Source organism: Sceloporus undulatus, chromosome 4 (genome assembly GCF_019175285.1).
Source record: "Sceloporus undulatus isolate JIND9_A2432 ecotype Alabama chromosome 4, SceUnd_v1.1, whole genome shotgun sequence".
Taxonomy (NCBI): Eukaryota; Metazoa; Chordata; class Lepidosauria; order Squamata; family Phrynosomatidae; genus Sceloporus; species Sceloporus undulatus.
The window spans coordinates 105220235-105236356 of NC_056525.1; the positions used below are offsets into that span (position 1 = coordinate 105220235).

General features: G+C 36.7%; 1 protein-coding gene across 14 annotated transcripts in view; it reads right to left on the reverse strand.

Moving 5' to 3' along the window:
• HFM1 (helicase for meiosis 1) overlaps positions 1–16122 on the reverse strand; it is a 94368-nt gene that overhangs the window by 33785 nt on the left and 44461 nt on the right. For all 14 annotated transcript variants that reach the window (XM_042466114.1, XM_042466118.1, XM_042466109.1 and 11 more), the window contains 11 exons: positions 15217–15349; positions 13285–13436; positions 12474–12551; positions 12230–12391; positions 8618–8818; positions 8439–8527; positions 6833–6876; positions 6641–6742; positions 4819–4964; positions 2933–3027; positions 594–727 (listed from right to left, as the gene is read on the reverse strand). In XM_042466114.1, coding sequence (XP_042322048.1) covers positions 594–727; positions 2933–3027; positions 4819–4964; positions 6641–6742; positions 6833–6876; positions 8439–8527; positions 8618–8818; positions 12230–12391; positions 12474–12551; positions 13285–13436; positions 15217–15349 — 1336 coding nt within the window. The remainder of the gene's footprint in view (positions 1–593; positions 728–2932; positions 3028–4818; positions 4965–6640; positions 6743–6832; positions 6877–8438; positions 8528–8617; positions 8819–12229; positions 12392–12473; positions 12552–13284; positions 13437–15216; positions 15350–16122) is intronic.

Here is a 16122-nt window from a genome sequence, read left to right on the forward strand (position 1 = left end):
TGCCTACTCTGCGCCTGTCACACATGTAATTAATTTCCTATGCAATACAGTTGTGGCCTAATTTTAACCCAAGTTAACAGCGTCCGGCTCATCCAGTCCCACTGCAACTCACACTCTCCCAGAGGAAAATAAAGGCAAACCCTTTCTGAACAAATCTTGACAAGAAAACCAATGATAGGGTCACCATAAGTCGGAAACAACTTGAAAGCACACAGCAATAACAAAAAATACTATATATATATATATATATATACACACACACATAAATACACAATGAATTTTTGTTTGTTTGTTTTTGTACACTCCTACAAAAAAGTGTATATGATATCACAAGATCATCTGCTAGTATAATTTGCAAAAAAGACAGTGAAAACAGTTCCTGTACATAGGTGACAAAGACAGGCAGCATGGATTAACAATTCCCATGGAAGAGATTTTAGAAATTCCCACTGCCTATCTCTCTATTAAAAAGAATCATATAAATCAAAAAGGTTCTCCTCTTGCTTATAATTTCTGAATATTACAAAATTTTTCAAAGATGTGTGTAGTTTATTGTAATAGACTTCAATCCAGAAAGTTTAAATGTGACCAACCATAGTAAGTTGGATTCTTCAAAGCTCTGATATAGAGGAAAGTTGATCTTATCCATTCTAAAGCAATGTTCACATCAGTAATGGTGTGTAGCACTATTTCAGCATTTAAGTGTTCGATAAGATGCATATGCAAACTAAAAGAAAAGCAGAAAGCAAATAATTGTATATAAACACACCAGGCATCTATAGGAAGCAACACATCTTATCCTTAAAATAGGTTAGCCAGAGACAATTGGAGTGCCAGTGTGTGTGTGGTCAAATCCACCACCTCCAGCTAGCATAAGGGTCAAACTGCAATTTTATGTGAATATACTGAGAAAGGGCTTTTTCAACTTTCTTATCTGTTAGTGTGATCAGACCCAGAGACTGGCTTCAACTCTTATGTAATTCAGTCTTTCATGTCAATGACAGTTGGAAAAAGTTGGTGAGATGTATGGAGAACTGAGGTGGATGTACTGAAAAACAATAGCTTTTTGCTCAATATTAAAAGAGATTGAAATTATCTAATTGTTTCTAGTTTATTGTGAGTGCAAGTCAGTACCTGGCACCTCAGCTCCTGCTCAGTTCAAATACAGCCTTTATATTAAAAATCTGGGCATCAGAACTTTCACTCCTCTTAAGGATTTTCCTATGATATCTTTGCTAGGAGATAGGTATACCTCAGCTAACAAATCCTCTGACATTGAGGGTCCTTTTTACAGTCTCTTAATACACCCAGTTGCCCCTTTCCCTTTTCTCATGTGTCTAGCTGAAAGTTTTTTTAGAAGCATCAGTACTGGGAGGAGGATGAAGCAGGCCTGGAGAGAGACTTTTTGTGTGCCTATCAGTCTGCAGCAGCATGTCTGCAGGAAATAATGCTTGAGCTGGGAGAGCATGGCGCTTGCCTACAACATAAAAGATGAACAGCAGCTGCCTCCAAAATATCTTACTGGACATGTATGAACAGCAAAAGAGAGAAAAAGAAAAGATGAAAACATAAGTCTGTTTCACCAGCTCACTCTCCCCACCATTGTTTAAAAAACCCAGATACATTTATAAATGTATCTAAAAATCTATAAATTTAGCCAACAAAATGGAAAACCTAAAGAGATGCAGAGAGTGGTGAAATAAAGTCATCCCTGGATATATTTTGAAAGAAAATGTAAAGTGGTCTCTAGAACCTTCAAAATTTACTTATTGTTAGTTTGGAATAAAAGTTTTGCTGAAACATATTGAACTGCTCTTCTTCTTTTTTGGGATAGGAATGTATCCCTATTCTTTTTGCTGCCTCTGGTACCAAATTTCCTGCTAAAGAAGTCATGCCCACAACAAATCTACCTTGTCAACTGAGATACACCTGAACAGACTTTATCTGACTTGAATATTTCATCTCACTTGTGCACATTGTTAATTTGGAATAAAAGGTTTGCTGAAACATATTTAACTGCTCTTCTCTTTTGTGGTATAGGAACTTATCACTATTCTTTCCATGTTATTACTGCTTCTGGTACCAGGTTTTCTGTTAAAGAACTAAAGCCAAGGAACACATCTGCTTTGTTAACTGAGGTATATCTATAAACACAAGCTTATTTTCTAATTCTAAATGCTGAGGTACACATCTCTTGGGAATTTTTGTTGCCAGAAGGAAAACAGATTATTCCTTAGTGATAAAAATTCTCTCTTAACATCAGCCTTTACAGTGAAATTGTACAGTTGGATTAAGATGAAAACAGACTTTTAAAAAGAATACACTATCATTTTGATGCAGATTCAGATGCAGACATTTTTGAATTTGTTTGTGCGCTACATAAATTCCAAAGGAAATTTATAGCAAGGAAATTCATGATCAGAATCCCCCAGTGTTTTGATTTCTAATTAAAAGCAGCCACAAGAGCCTTCAAGTTGGATCTGAATAACAGTGCCAGAGAAGGGAAAGATGAATAATTCCTCCCTGGTCTATAAATGCCTCTGTCCTTCCACTTCCATTTATGTTCTTTTCCCTAGTTTAGAAAAAACAAACAGATTGTACTTTGCATCTATTTTCTTGGTTTGATTCTTTCAAATTAATCACTATACACAATAATATGCTTGGGAATTAGAAGCATGTAACAACTGTACATGAAAGACTGCAACACAAACTTGCTTCTTTTCTGCTCAGATTATTACTGCAAACATTCAGAGAAAACACTGCTATGGATTATTGTTTGTCTTGTTGATTAGTATTCTCCTGCATGCTGGGAAGATAAAGATTTTCCAACCTTCTCTTTCCCCACAGGCCTATCTTCATGATCCAGGAGATAAATTTCTTTTCAATAAACAAACATATTACGGTCAGCATAAAGAAAAATGGCATAGGTTACCTGCTTTCTATTGTATCAGCACCATTTAACATCTGAACATACTTATCTCTTGTACTTAGCCTTGTCATGATAACTGCTGTGGCTGTTGTATCAAACTGAAAAACAAACAAACACATATATACAGAAGTATTCTTTAAAACAGAGAGGAAGTGGCTAAAACAAAGGAATTGTTTCTGGTAGTTAGATTTAGTTATCCTTATTTGCTTTTCCTTTATTTTGATATGATACATAAAAATCAAGCAAACAAACAAAAACCAATGGCCATAAGATTATGTGTTATAATAAAGGGATTCTGATAAACAGGGATTATAGTCTGAGAATATACAGTAACTAGATGATATTGGTTGCTTTGTTTCATGTTTCTTTGAAAGCAAAAGAGGGAAAATGCTACCAGTAAATTATCAATAAAAAAATTATCAAAGTAAAAATTATATTGTTTCCAACTCAGAGAAAGGTTAATTGAAAACTGAACAGAAATATTTAATTTAACTGCCTCAGGGTCAATTTAAAGCCTATTCAAGGCTGAATCCCATAGCCATATACCTGGGGTTAAATAGCCCTGAACAAGTAATTTGCTTTAGATTGGACATGTATGAGTTATGTATTTTTAGAATATAAAAATAAAAATAAAACCTTTGATACTGGGAAGCAGCATTAAGGGGGGGATCTATCTGAAATGTGTAATATAAATAGTGACCCATTACTTATGAAGACCAAAAAGAAAATGTAACATTTCAATAAACTGTGTGGGAATATATATGAGAGAGAGAAGGTTGTATTGGTGAAGTACACATTTTATTACTGTTTTCAACAGCTGTATACATGACAACAGAGGAGAGATTTATTCTTTAGTCCAGTGGCACCCAAACTTTTTATCCTTGGGACCCCTCCCTTTACATCTACATGTGGACATAGTGAACCCCCTTCAACACAGTATATGATTTAAAATGTTTTGTTTATTTTGTGTGTAAATTTTCATTCGCACACTCATGTATATTAATATTTTAACATTTTATAATGAAATAACATCTTTCAAACTAGATCAGTTTTATTTAAGTAAATTCAATATTTAACCCAAGGCATGTGTAAAGTTTACTCATTAAAAAGTTTGGGAAAAGGAGGAAAAGGAGGGTTCAGAGCCCCCAAGTCTCACATCCTCCCTTGAGCAAGTCTCACTCAGACACCCTGGAGGTACTGTCCCATTGTTTTGAGAGCCACTACTTTATTCAATAAGGAAATTTCACACCCTGCATACTTTGAAAACAAACAAGCATGCTGTGTCAGAAAACAATAATGTCAATAATTTCATAATTATCAGCAAACACCTTGAAAATGAAGGTGTTTAGCCAATTGCCTATAATTATGCTTTGGTAATTTAGAGTGCCAGGTTTTGTGACTTTCATTGTGTTTTCCATCTGAAGCACCTCCCTGTCGTCTCATAAAAATGGGCACAAAATCCTGTTTAAACACAGATGAAATGTGTTTGCCATAGATATATAAAAAGAAAGGAGGGAAGACTTATGAAAGATGCACTGTGAACTAAAGTTTCCAAATGCTAGAAATTTGGATAATTCAGATATATTGTGAATAAAATTGTTGGCCTTTTAAATAGAATATCAATAGGTCCCCCCCCCCCCCCCCCCCTCCTTTTTCTTTTAAAAACTATCTCATTCAGCTTGGAAACTCCAGCCTGAGTGTTAACTTCATAGGCTTTCAAATAAATAGGGCTGTATTAATTATTCAGGAATAGTTCTACTATGCAAATAAAAACTTTATGAACAAATATAATGATAGAACTTTCAGTTAATAGCTTTGCCAGTTCTGAGTACATGAAAACTGTAAGTACTTTCATTTAAAAATTGCTTTTAAAAACAACTCCAACTTACTTGAGGTCTTCCTGCTCTTCCAATCATTTGCAAAATATCAGTTTCACTGTACTCCTGAAACATTCCTCCAGCATAATGCATTGTTGATTTTATAACTACCAGGTGTGCTGGTAAATTTACCCCCATAGCAAGGGTGCTAGTAGTAACTGGAAGCATTTAAACAGGTCAGGTATAAGAAAAGTGTTTCGGAAAGCCACAGATATGAACTACATTGAATTCTCTCCCCTTTCCCTCTTGTTGTAGGGGGAAAAGGGTCTAAAATCTGACTATCACACTTCCCGCAAGTTTCTACCATGTCACTTTTTTGGCAATTGCTACAATGTTTATGATGAGACCATATTTAGAATGCCATGCATAGTTCTAGCTGTTACACATCTCTATAAAATTTTGTAGAGTTGGAAAATGTGCAGCAGTGGGCAACCAAAATAATAGGAAGGCTGGAGCAATCTCTCCACAAGGACAAGGTAGTTTGTTGTGGCACGAGAGCACTCTGACAGAGGCTAAATGTCTCACAAAACTACAAATCCCAGAATTCCATAGGGTGGCACACCATGGTAGTTAAAGCGTTGTCAAACTGCATTATTTCTGTAGTGCAGATGCAGCCTCAGTATTAGAGGTAGATGGCTTTCCTTAGAGGAAATGACTACCTGTGAAGGATGGGATATTCTTTGCAAATACTTAAAGCAATGAGGTTGAAGGAAGGTATTACCCAGCTAACTGTTGGTGCTTCAGAATTAAATAGTAGGGCTGTGATCCTATTGAATGTTGGGAGAAAGAAAAGTACTACTAGGATAGTAGTGCTGGATTGCTCACTGCCTGCCACCGTACACACGGTAATTACCAATAAGGAAATGTGACTTTGCCTTGTTTAGTCAAACCTGACGTGCCTCAGTGCATGAGTACAAAAAATGTAAACTGCTTTACACTACAAAACCATTGCATGGTTGGTTTGTGGCTTTGGTCAATATTAGCTATTTGTTTTAGAATGTTCATGTAAAAATGCAGTCAACAACTTTTAGCAAATTTATGACAAATACAGCTTTATATTGTCATTTATTAATCACATTTGTATTTTTCTCCCATTTCATTGTTACAAGAACCTTATGAGATAGATGAGGCTGGTCCAATTCTATTTGGTGTGATTTACTGTAGAAGAGAAATTTGAACTAAAGTTTCCTAAACTATAATCACCATACTGCTTTGGGCCTCTATTTGGTAATCTCCTGTAGCATGTATAATTATAATTGTTCGCTGGAACACTGTTCGCTGAAGCAGTCACTGGGATTCATGGGAGTCCGTTCCTCTGTCAACTGAGAAGCAGTTGCCTGACATACCCATGCACTCCCGTGAGCGATCTCTAGCACAACAGGCAGAAAAAGGACCAGAAATTGTTCACACAAGGGAAAGTTGGAGAGCCAGGCAGCTGCTTCTCATTCAACAGGGGAACAAACCTACATTCATCCCAGCAGCTGGTTACTGGTAAGTGGGGCTTGGGAGGACTCACGGTCCCTACAAAGCCCATAAACTGGGGCTATGCAGGGATTGGGGATATACAGCAGTTACAAATGCACAACTGTAGGTTACATATTTGTAACTGTCCAACAGGATTCTGGCCATTAATTTTAAACTAAAATATTAAAATATTAAAAAATGAAGTCTTTCTATTCAAATCTATTCACTTCTATAAATTAATACATTCATATTACAAAAGTAAAAATAAAATTTGAATGGTCACATGTTGGCTTTTCAGAAATGAAAACACTTTATTTTTGAAAGAACTGATATGATAACCCTTGTGGATTTGAAAAAAAATTGTACTCACAAAGAACTGGTATGTCTCCCATATTAAAAGCTGCTTCAATGATTTTTCTATCAGACACCTCTACTCCAGCATGATGATAAGCTATTCCACAGATCAAGAGCTCTACAAATGAAATTCAGACCTGACATATTAACCAAATTGTATCGCTACATATACACAACCAACTTTCTCCAATTAGCACATCCTACATACCCCTCAGCTTGGCTTCTTTTATTGACTTGGCACACTTTTGCAATCTTCAGAAAGGAAAGACATAATATTAGTGTTACCATGAATAAAATATCAAATATATTTCAAAAACAGAGTCCAATGGATGCCAGTTAACTCCACTGTAGCCACTCTATTCTTATTTGACAGGTATTGCAAACCGGAAAAGTCCCAGCATATTCTGAAAGGTATTTGCTACTTCATTCTTGGCAATATGAGATCTGTTCTATATTCAAATATCAGCCCTTGGTATCACCTGAATGTAAAGAAAGGGATGTAAAGAATACTCAGATGTTCTCATCCTCAAAAAGAAAGAGTGTCTCAACGCATCATTTATTGAAACAACCCATTAAAAAAATCTGATCAACTGCTTGAAAATTTGGAATGAGGGCTTTCATATGCAAAAAATATTTTGTGAAATAGCATTGTTTTCTTCAAAGCACTCTACATTTTTGCACTGAAAACAGTTTATTTCATGGAAAGTAATTTCCCTTCCAGCAGGGAGAACACTTTCGGAATTCTTCATTCTTGTGAGAACAAAATAAAAACAGGTTTATATCGCTAATCTGAAGGCAAGTGTCAGCCTTTTAGTGATTTTTCAAAATGCTGTTTGAAAACACTGAAATTCTGGACCATGCCAACAACTATCAGGTCAGAATGCACAGTAAACCCATTGAAATCCATAAATACCTGGACAATTTCAACAGGAAAGAAGAAACCCTTAAAGTAAACAAAATTTGGCTTTCAGTCCTGAAAAACACCAAAATCAAGACCCAGCAAATGCAAATGAAAACTACCCAGGTCAGGGGTATTTCCCAGCACACAACGGATCATCAATTAAACAGACACCCTGAGGCCTTGCCATTCAGCAACAGAACAATACACAGGTTAACATGTAAATCTCTTTCTCTCAACTAACCGTACATATACCCAACTCACTTCCATGCCAGCATTCTCTGAAGATGCCTGCCACAGCTTCTGGCGAAACTTCAGGAATAAACTCTACTACGACCTCATAACCCAAAAAACCCAGAAAAAAACTGTGATTTTTGACAATCTTCCCTAAAATGTTTAAACATATCAAAAGTCAACCTTTGTAAGATGTTTCTTTGAAAAAATTTGACAAAAACAATGGAGAATATTTAGCACACCCATCCCAGGTGTTGGTAGAACACTATACCAAATATGTTCACTATGAAAATTACAGATAACTATTTATTCTATATATCTAAGAAGTAATTTAGATAAAAATTTACTTCAGACACACAGGTATCCAAAGGCAACTGCTGGTGTTAACATGAAGTTAATCCCATAGTAAGCATATGTCCCGACACTCGGTACTTTCTAAGAAGTCACCTGAAAAATGTCATGTATGAAATCTTTCCGTAGCGTAACTACTGTGGATGACAAATGAAATACCAATACAGGGTTCATTTTCTATTCAGCCCAACAGGCTAAAATCTACAAACCTTGGCTCTACTGATTTCAACATAAGCCATTACAAATATGTCAGAATCCAAAACTTTTGCTATATATGTCATTGAACACAGAGAGACAGATACTAGGGAAAAGCTTATGTTACAAAAGGTACCTTTCTAGCTGTTCCACATTCATAATAAATTTAGCATCTTTAGCTAGTACAGCAGCAGCTTGCTGTACTCCTTTCCTTGTGGCACAGAACTGTAAATAAGAAAATTCAATGTTTGTACTAATAATGTTAGACTACACAGAATAATATTACAATCACAAGAGGAAAGCAACAAAATATACCACAAGGGTTGGCCTTTGTTCAGAATACGTTTGAATAACACTAGCTACTTTGTAGTTAAGTGTTAAGTCAAATTTGAATTCCGTTTGGTTGCTACTGCAGGGAAATCCAAGCACTACTTTGTGAAGCTTCACTGGTCGGTATCTTTCATCTATTTTCAGACATACAGCAGGCCCCTTGCCATCTGAAAGCCATTCTGCAATCTTTAAAGAGAAAAGAACATATCTTAGACTAGAAACTTGAAAACAGTGCCCTGGGCTGAAATCCTGAAAGTACTTGCTCAAGAAGAGTTGCACGTATGCCACAGGAGCTCCACTGGTACAAATACTTTTAGGTTTTCCATATCAGTTATTCAATGTGTTTTCCTCAATATGAATATAAAATATTCATTTGGCATTGTTACTGTGATTTAGATCAGATCATATGGTCAAAGAGTACCTGTACGATAAACATTTCCCACTGTGACAGAAGGCTCATTTATATACTGCGACCACAGGAACTATGTTGTTTATACTTAAAAATCCATCCTTTCTCTATAATTCTCAATTTGAGAGCCTGCGTGATGTAGTTGGAATATTGGACTATGATACTGGGAAATCTGGATTCAAATTCCCACTGAGCCACAGAAACCTGATGGATGACCTTGGGCAAGTCACAGTCTCTCAGCCTCAGAGGAAGGGAATAGCAAACCTCCTCTGAACAAATTCTGCCAAGAAACCTCCATGATAGCTTCACCTTAGGGTCACCATAATATGACTTCAAGCACAAAACAGCATTTGCAAATTTAAATTGTTCTTTAATTTAAAAAGGAGACCTTTAATGATCAGTAGCCATGACATATTTGGCCTTCAGTGCAAACAAAATTTCTGAAATGATCCATGGGAATTAATGAAGCTGTATCACACTGAACAGATCCATGCAGCACAGTATTCTCAGCCTGAACATTGAGGGAAAGAGATATCTTAAATTAACATTTCTCCTCCCTGTAAGATACACAAATTGGTTTCTAGCTGTAGTTTGCAATGTGGTTACTGTTATGAAAAAAGGAAGTAAATAAAATGGTGGTACAGATTCTCATCATTATTTCTTGGAATATGATAGAATCCTAACAAAATGTATAAAACACCTCAGTAGAACTATTAATTTTCTCACTGTGTGAACCATGTCTCTGTAAGTCTACATGAAAGGGCCAAAAGAACTTCAACATTTATGGTGAACAGGTCTGAACTCAGAAGAATGAGAAGTAAAGATAGGAGAAAGGAACATTAACAATTTAAGATATGTAGATGACACCATAAAACTAGTGGAAAACATCACTGGAATAGAACAATTATTAAGGAAGGTCAAAGAAGAAAGTATAAAGGCAGTCTTAGTGCTGAACATAAATAAAACAAAAATAATGACCATGGAGAATCTACATAAATTCAAACTAGACAATGAGGAAACTGAAATAGTAAAAAAGTTCCTGTACCTTGGATCAAATATTGATCAGAATGGAGACTGCCATCAAAAAATCAGAAAAAGACTAGGAGTGGGAAGGGCAGCTATGAAAGAACTAGCTAAGATCCTAAAGAGTAAAGATATAAAACTGACCATGAAAGTTAGAATTGTCAAAGCCATTGTATTCCCCTTCACTGTGTACAGATGTGAGAACTGGACACTGAAGAAATCCAACAGAAAGAAAATCAACTCATTTGAGATGTGAGAAGTGTGGTGGAGAAGAGTGCCGAGGATAAAATGGACAGCCAAAAAGACAAATAAATGGGTCCTTGAATAGATTAAACCTGAACTCTCCCTGGAAGCAAAGATAACCAAACTAAAGCTGACCTACTTTGGCCACATCATGAGAAGGCACGACTCATTAGGAATGGTGATAATTTTAGTAAAGATGGAAGGCTGTAGAAAGAGAGGAGGACCCTCACATTAGATGGCTAGACTCAATCAAGGAGGTGACAGGCCTGAATCTATAGGACCTAAGTAGAACAGTGGAGGATAGGGAACGCTTGGAGATGTCTCATTCACAGGGTCTCCATGAGAGGACAGTTAACAACAAAAAGACTGCTAGTACTATACAGGCACTAAAGATATACATGTGGGCCAATTAAGAAGGGAAAAACACAAAATCAAAGGGCCTTAGGGCCAGAACAGACCAGCAAGAAGGGGTGGCTTCAGCCGCCCCCGCCAAAGACACACCGGAGCTGCAACAAATATATGCTGTGGCCCCAATCTGCCTTGAACCCATTCCAAATAGGAGAAGAAATGATCAGCTGGGAAAGAACATGCTTTTCTGGCCCCATTGCAGCCCAGGGCAGCTTCAAGATGCTCCAGCAGCTTGAAGCATCTTGAAGCCATCCATGACTGGGTAGCCACCCGGCTTCCAAGAGTCATTGGAGTGAGCAGCATGTAAAAGCCATACTTCGTTGACGCCTGGAAATAAGCTTTTTTCAGCCATCTATTTCAGCCCTTAGTATTCTAAAGTAAAAAATGAAGATCAATTATAAGAAATAGCCACAAGGGGTGAAAATGTAAAACACAATTTTCCTACGCAGTATTGACAACTGCCACGCTTGACAGGATTTCACAAAACATACTTACAAAAATGTGTGTACCATTTCAAGCACACTGTAATATTTTCTGTACAAAGAAAGTCCCCTTAGAGCTCCCTAGATCTGGTTTAATAGACAAAAGCAGTCTCATTTGAAGAAGGGATGTCCAAACATCTGTGGCTTGTGACCAACAGTGAAGATGATTTCATGTTAAGTTCTACCATTTATGAAACAGAAAGGGGAGAATGGGAAGCATTCCCTCTCAAATATTTGTGAAAAGATTGGATTGAGTTTGTTCCTATCTGCACTTCCCATGCCACCTTACTCTTACTTGTTCCAAGACTAAGAAAACTTCTTTTGACTGAGGAAAGGGCAAGACAGTTTTGACAGCAAGGTCTCTGAAAACTGGGTGGAACATCTTTTGCCTGGGGCCTTTTCAGTAAGAATTACACAGTTTTCTGATACAAATTCTAAGACTTCTAGTACCAACCCCTACTGGGAAAAGATGCTCAGTTGGGTTCTGGAAGAAACCATGTCTGTGGCAAAGTATGAAAAGATGTGCAAAAAGTGGAAAGTACAGACCTTTTTCCAGTCCCCAACAGCAGGTCTCACATCAGCAATAAAAGTTCTGTAAACTACAAGTCTATGCTAGTATCATCTTCCATACAAGAAACCATCTTTTAAGTAAAGATGCCAGGAATTGAAACTGGAACCTGCAGTGCTCAAGGCACATACTGTCTAATACTGAGCTGTAACTCATCAATAGATTCTGGAATTAACTAATTAGGTTGTCAGTGCTACAAGTTTTATCTTTGTTCAGTAAATGGAGATTAATAGGCTGGAGAATACTAAATTGTACACCTTTCAAAGCTTGACTTTTCAAATTGTCACCACAATGAAATCAATAGACACATGTCAACATTTATCTCTTTTTGCCTCATCTCTTTTACTTCAACCTGTGAAGTGTGTGTGGGAGTGAGAAAGAGAGAGAGAGAGAAACACACGGGAATATACTGGACAGAATATTTATTTGAAGTCCAGAAATGAATTGGCATTAAAATTTCTTACATCTTCTGCATTTGGGATTGTTGCAGAAACTGCCACAAATCTCATTGAAAGCACTGAATCAGAATTCTCAGAGCCATGTGAAAGAGAAGACTGAACCGTTTTCATCCGGCTGACCACAACCTCAAGTGTAGCACCTCGGCTCTCATCTTTCACAACATGAACCTATGGATTAAACAAAATAGTAGATAAAATAGTATACCCTTCTCTAATTTTCTCTCTCTTTAGTAATGTATTATTGCTTTACCTCATCAATGAGGATCAGTCTCACTAGCTGAACTAAGGAGTTATCTCTCCACTTTCTAGTCATGCTATCCCACTTTTCCTAGTAAAAGATGAAACAATGTTATCATTAGTGGTGCAATCCACCACTACCATTCCTACAATAAATTTAATGGTATTTTGTAAGAATACTGATGATACCATAATGAGTATCATTGGCTATCATGATTATTAAAGCTATACAATTTGTAATGGTCAAGAAAATATTATGCTAATATGTTCCTATTCCAAACTAAGATCATTTTTATACAAGAACAGTGTAGAACAAAATAATGTAGAGTTTGTAATTCAATTATATGTGCACTTGGATGACCCTTTAACTTTTAAAATAGTTTCTTGTATAAATGACATCAACATCATCATCATCATCATCAATTTATACAGTGTCATCGATGTACACGCTTTACAAATAAAAAACAGCCAGCCTTGGCAAAGGTATACAATCTAGAATATATATAAAGCTCAGACACCAAGAAGGATGGAGTTATACAAATATAAAACTATACAATAAAATTATGAAACAGATTATCAGTGTGCTCCTTACACAACATTACACACAACACATTCGCAGTATATCTTCACAGTGTAGAATGATTAATATATTGCTATAAGAAAAATATTTTTCCAAGTGATACCGAAAATTTCCAGGAATTTCCCAGAACTAGAAACAAATGGCAAATTAAACTAATACTGGAGCAACAGTAACTGCATAAACTTTTGTATGTATTGAAACAACTTCTCAAAAAATCAACATCAAATTGTACTGTGAAACCTACTGGTGTGGTCAAAATAATATGAGCATGCTGTATTTCAAATAAATCATCCATAGCTGTGTCTCCTGTTAGTTCTTTAGAGATAAGTCCAACAGGTCCAAACTTTTCTTTCCAATCATCAAAACGTTGACTGCAGAGAGCTTTTATTGGAGCCACTAAAATCATTTCGGAGTAGTGGAGAAAAGAAAGCCATGTTTAAACAGGTCTACAAATGAATAGCTTACAATGATCAGTGGATTTTTTTTATAATTATCTAATTTTTGCTTCATAAATTAAGATTGGCATTTGCTTCTCTACTTAGCTGAGCTGATCTTGGAACTACAGTATGTTCCAATAACTATTTTAATAGATCTTTGAACTATTCTGCCATGGAGATCTTGAGAGTACATATCAGGGAATTACAAATATATCTCTTAAGATTTTGAACATTGCACTTTTTATTTGCACGGGCAATATCATATCCATACTACATTCGTGATAAATTAGTACTAATCTAAGGGAACAACCCTAAATCCCTCAAAAGGGTGACTGAAGGGCCACTGATGTTGTAGATTATTTTTTATCCAGCCATGAACATTCCCCATCACCGGTGAAACAGTTTTGAGGTAGAGACCTCAGTGCAGTGTTGGGAAACTTCATTGCCACTGCTCCTCTGACAGTGGTGGGGGGAAAGTTTATGTCTAGGGTGGATTGTGGGCTCAGTGGGATCCACAGCCCATCCATTCCCTATACACACAAATGACAAAAAATATGCCTGCCATGGAACTAATGTACTTCCCATTGGTTTTCATGCAAAGAAAGTGTTGGTTTTTTAAAAAATGATAGAGTGATGTGGCCCCCTAGCAGAGTTTAAATGCACTGATGCAGAAGGTGGAATAGTAACCAGCCACACCACCTGAACACACGCATCTCAATCTTTAAAAGTATTTTTACTCAAATGTTGTGAACAGTCAAATACAGGTTTGGCTTCTTGAGGTAAGGTGAAGAAGAAAAAAAGAAAAACTACATGGTTTCAGGAAGATGGGAGCTGCTTCATAGCCAGAGAGAGATGAAAAGCAATTGGTATGCAGATGAGACCAAACAAGACAAAAGGATGCCTGCATTATTCAGGAAGAGAGAGTGTGTAAATAAACAAACAGGAAGAATAGAGCCTAAAACATCTAGAGTGATAAGTGATCCAGTTTGGATCATACTCTTTTGAAGACCAGTCAAACAGAAGGAAAACCAAGAATTGATAGAACGAAACACTTGGAAGTGACTGACCCTAGAAGACTAGTAGGCAGACTATGCTCAACCCCTCTTGTACTTGCCAATTCTCCCCAGCCCATTTTCTTGTTATCTGAAAGTCTGAGCTACATCTCACCCAACCCCATGCCTTCCAGCCAGGCTCAGCTGCTGGAGAGACCACAGGTGACAGTGACTGCAATTGAGGAGGGCGCCTCTGCCATGTGAACATGGCTGGAAGGGGCAGAGAGAATGCTCACTTGGCCTTCTAAGAAGGAGCAGGAGTATGCAGCCCAATGGGCAGAGAAACATCCTCCTTGCTTCAGTCATCACACCTGGTGACAACAAATGTAGTGATGCCACTGCCCAGAGAAACATGGAGAGGAGGAGAACATGGCTGGCAAGCTCTGCATGAAACTAGAAATGTGGTTTAAGTACAGTACTATATAAGTCCATACAAAAAACAAAACAAAACAAACCCAAAACAGGATTGGCCTAAGGATTTGCCAGATCAAGAGTAATGGAAGGATGACTCAATAGTACAACAAGTCTCATTCGTTTAAAGTAAAACATACTTAGCAAGGTATGAACACACATTTGTGGCTATTATGCATGCACATTCAACAACCAAACTCTAACATGCATCATAACAACAACAGAAACTGCTTTCTTCTTTAGTGTTAATAATTGACTCTACAATTATATACTTACTATAAACAATTTTAATATTTAACCAAGGCATTGGCACCCTGATCAATAATCTGGTAATTGCCAGCTCAAACATTACAGTTTTTCCAGAACCAGTTGGTGCACAGATCACAAAATTTCTGTCTGTGTAAAGAAGCTAGAAAAGCAAAGCAAATATTAAATACTGCACAACAGTCAGTTGTATCTAATTTGACCAATACACTTGGAAAAATCTGAACATAACAAATATAATTATTATTAGTATTATTATTTGAGTGTTCATTATTACCAAACCACATACAGGTTGAGTCTCCCTTATCCAAAATTCCAAAATCCAAAATATTTCAAAACCCAAAACTTTTTCCATGGATGGCTGAGATAGTCGAGATCTTTGGTTTCTGATGGTTCAGTGTACACAAACTTTGTTTCATGCACAAAATCATTAAAAATATTGCATAAAATTATCTTCAGGCAGTATGAGGTATATATGAAATATAAATGAATTTTGTGTTTAGACCTGGGTTCCATCTCCAATATATCTCATTATGTATGTGTACGAAATACAGGTATTCCAAAATCCAATCCTCCTCCTCCTCCATCCAAAATACAAAACATTTCTGGTCCCAAGCATTTCGGATAAGGGAAGACTCAACCAGTATCATAAAATCATAGCCAAATCAATGCTGTCATTTTTAAAGACTAAATTCCTATGAATCAGATGTGAACTTTTACTTTAGACAAGGGCAAAAAAGCGGTAAAAGAGAAGTATAACTTTTTTTCTTGCTATCTGCCACTGAGCAATAATGAAGAATATATGGTACAGCTAGGACCATTATGTAGCAAAGCTCATAGCTGTGTTGCTCACACAACTACCATTTCCAAGTATCAAGGGAGAACAGTGAACATAGACGATGATGACAGGCATTGACA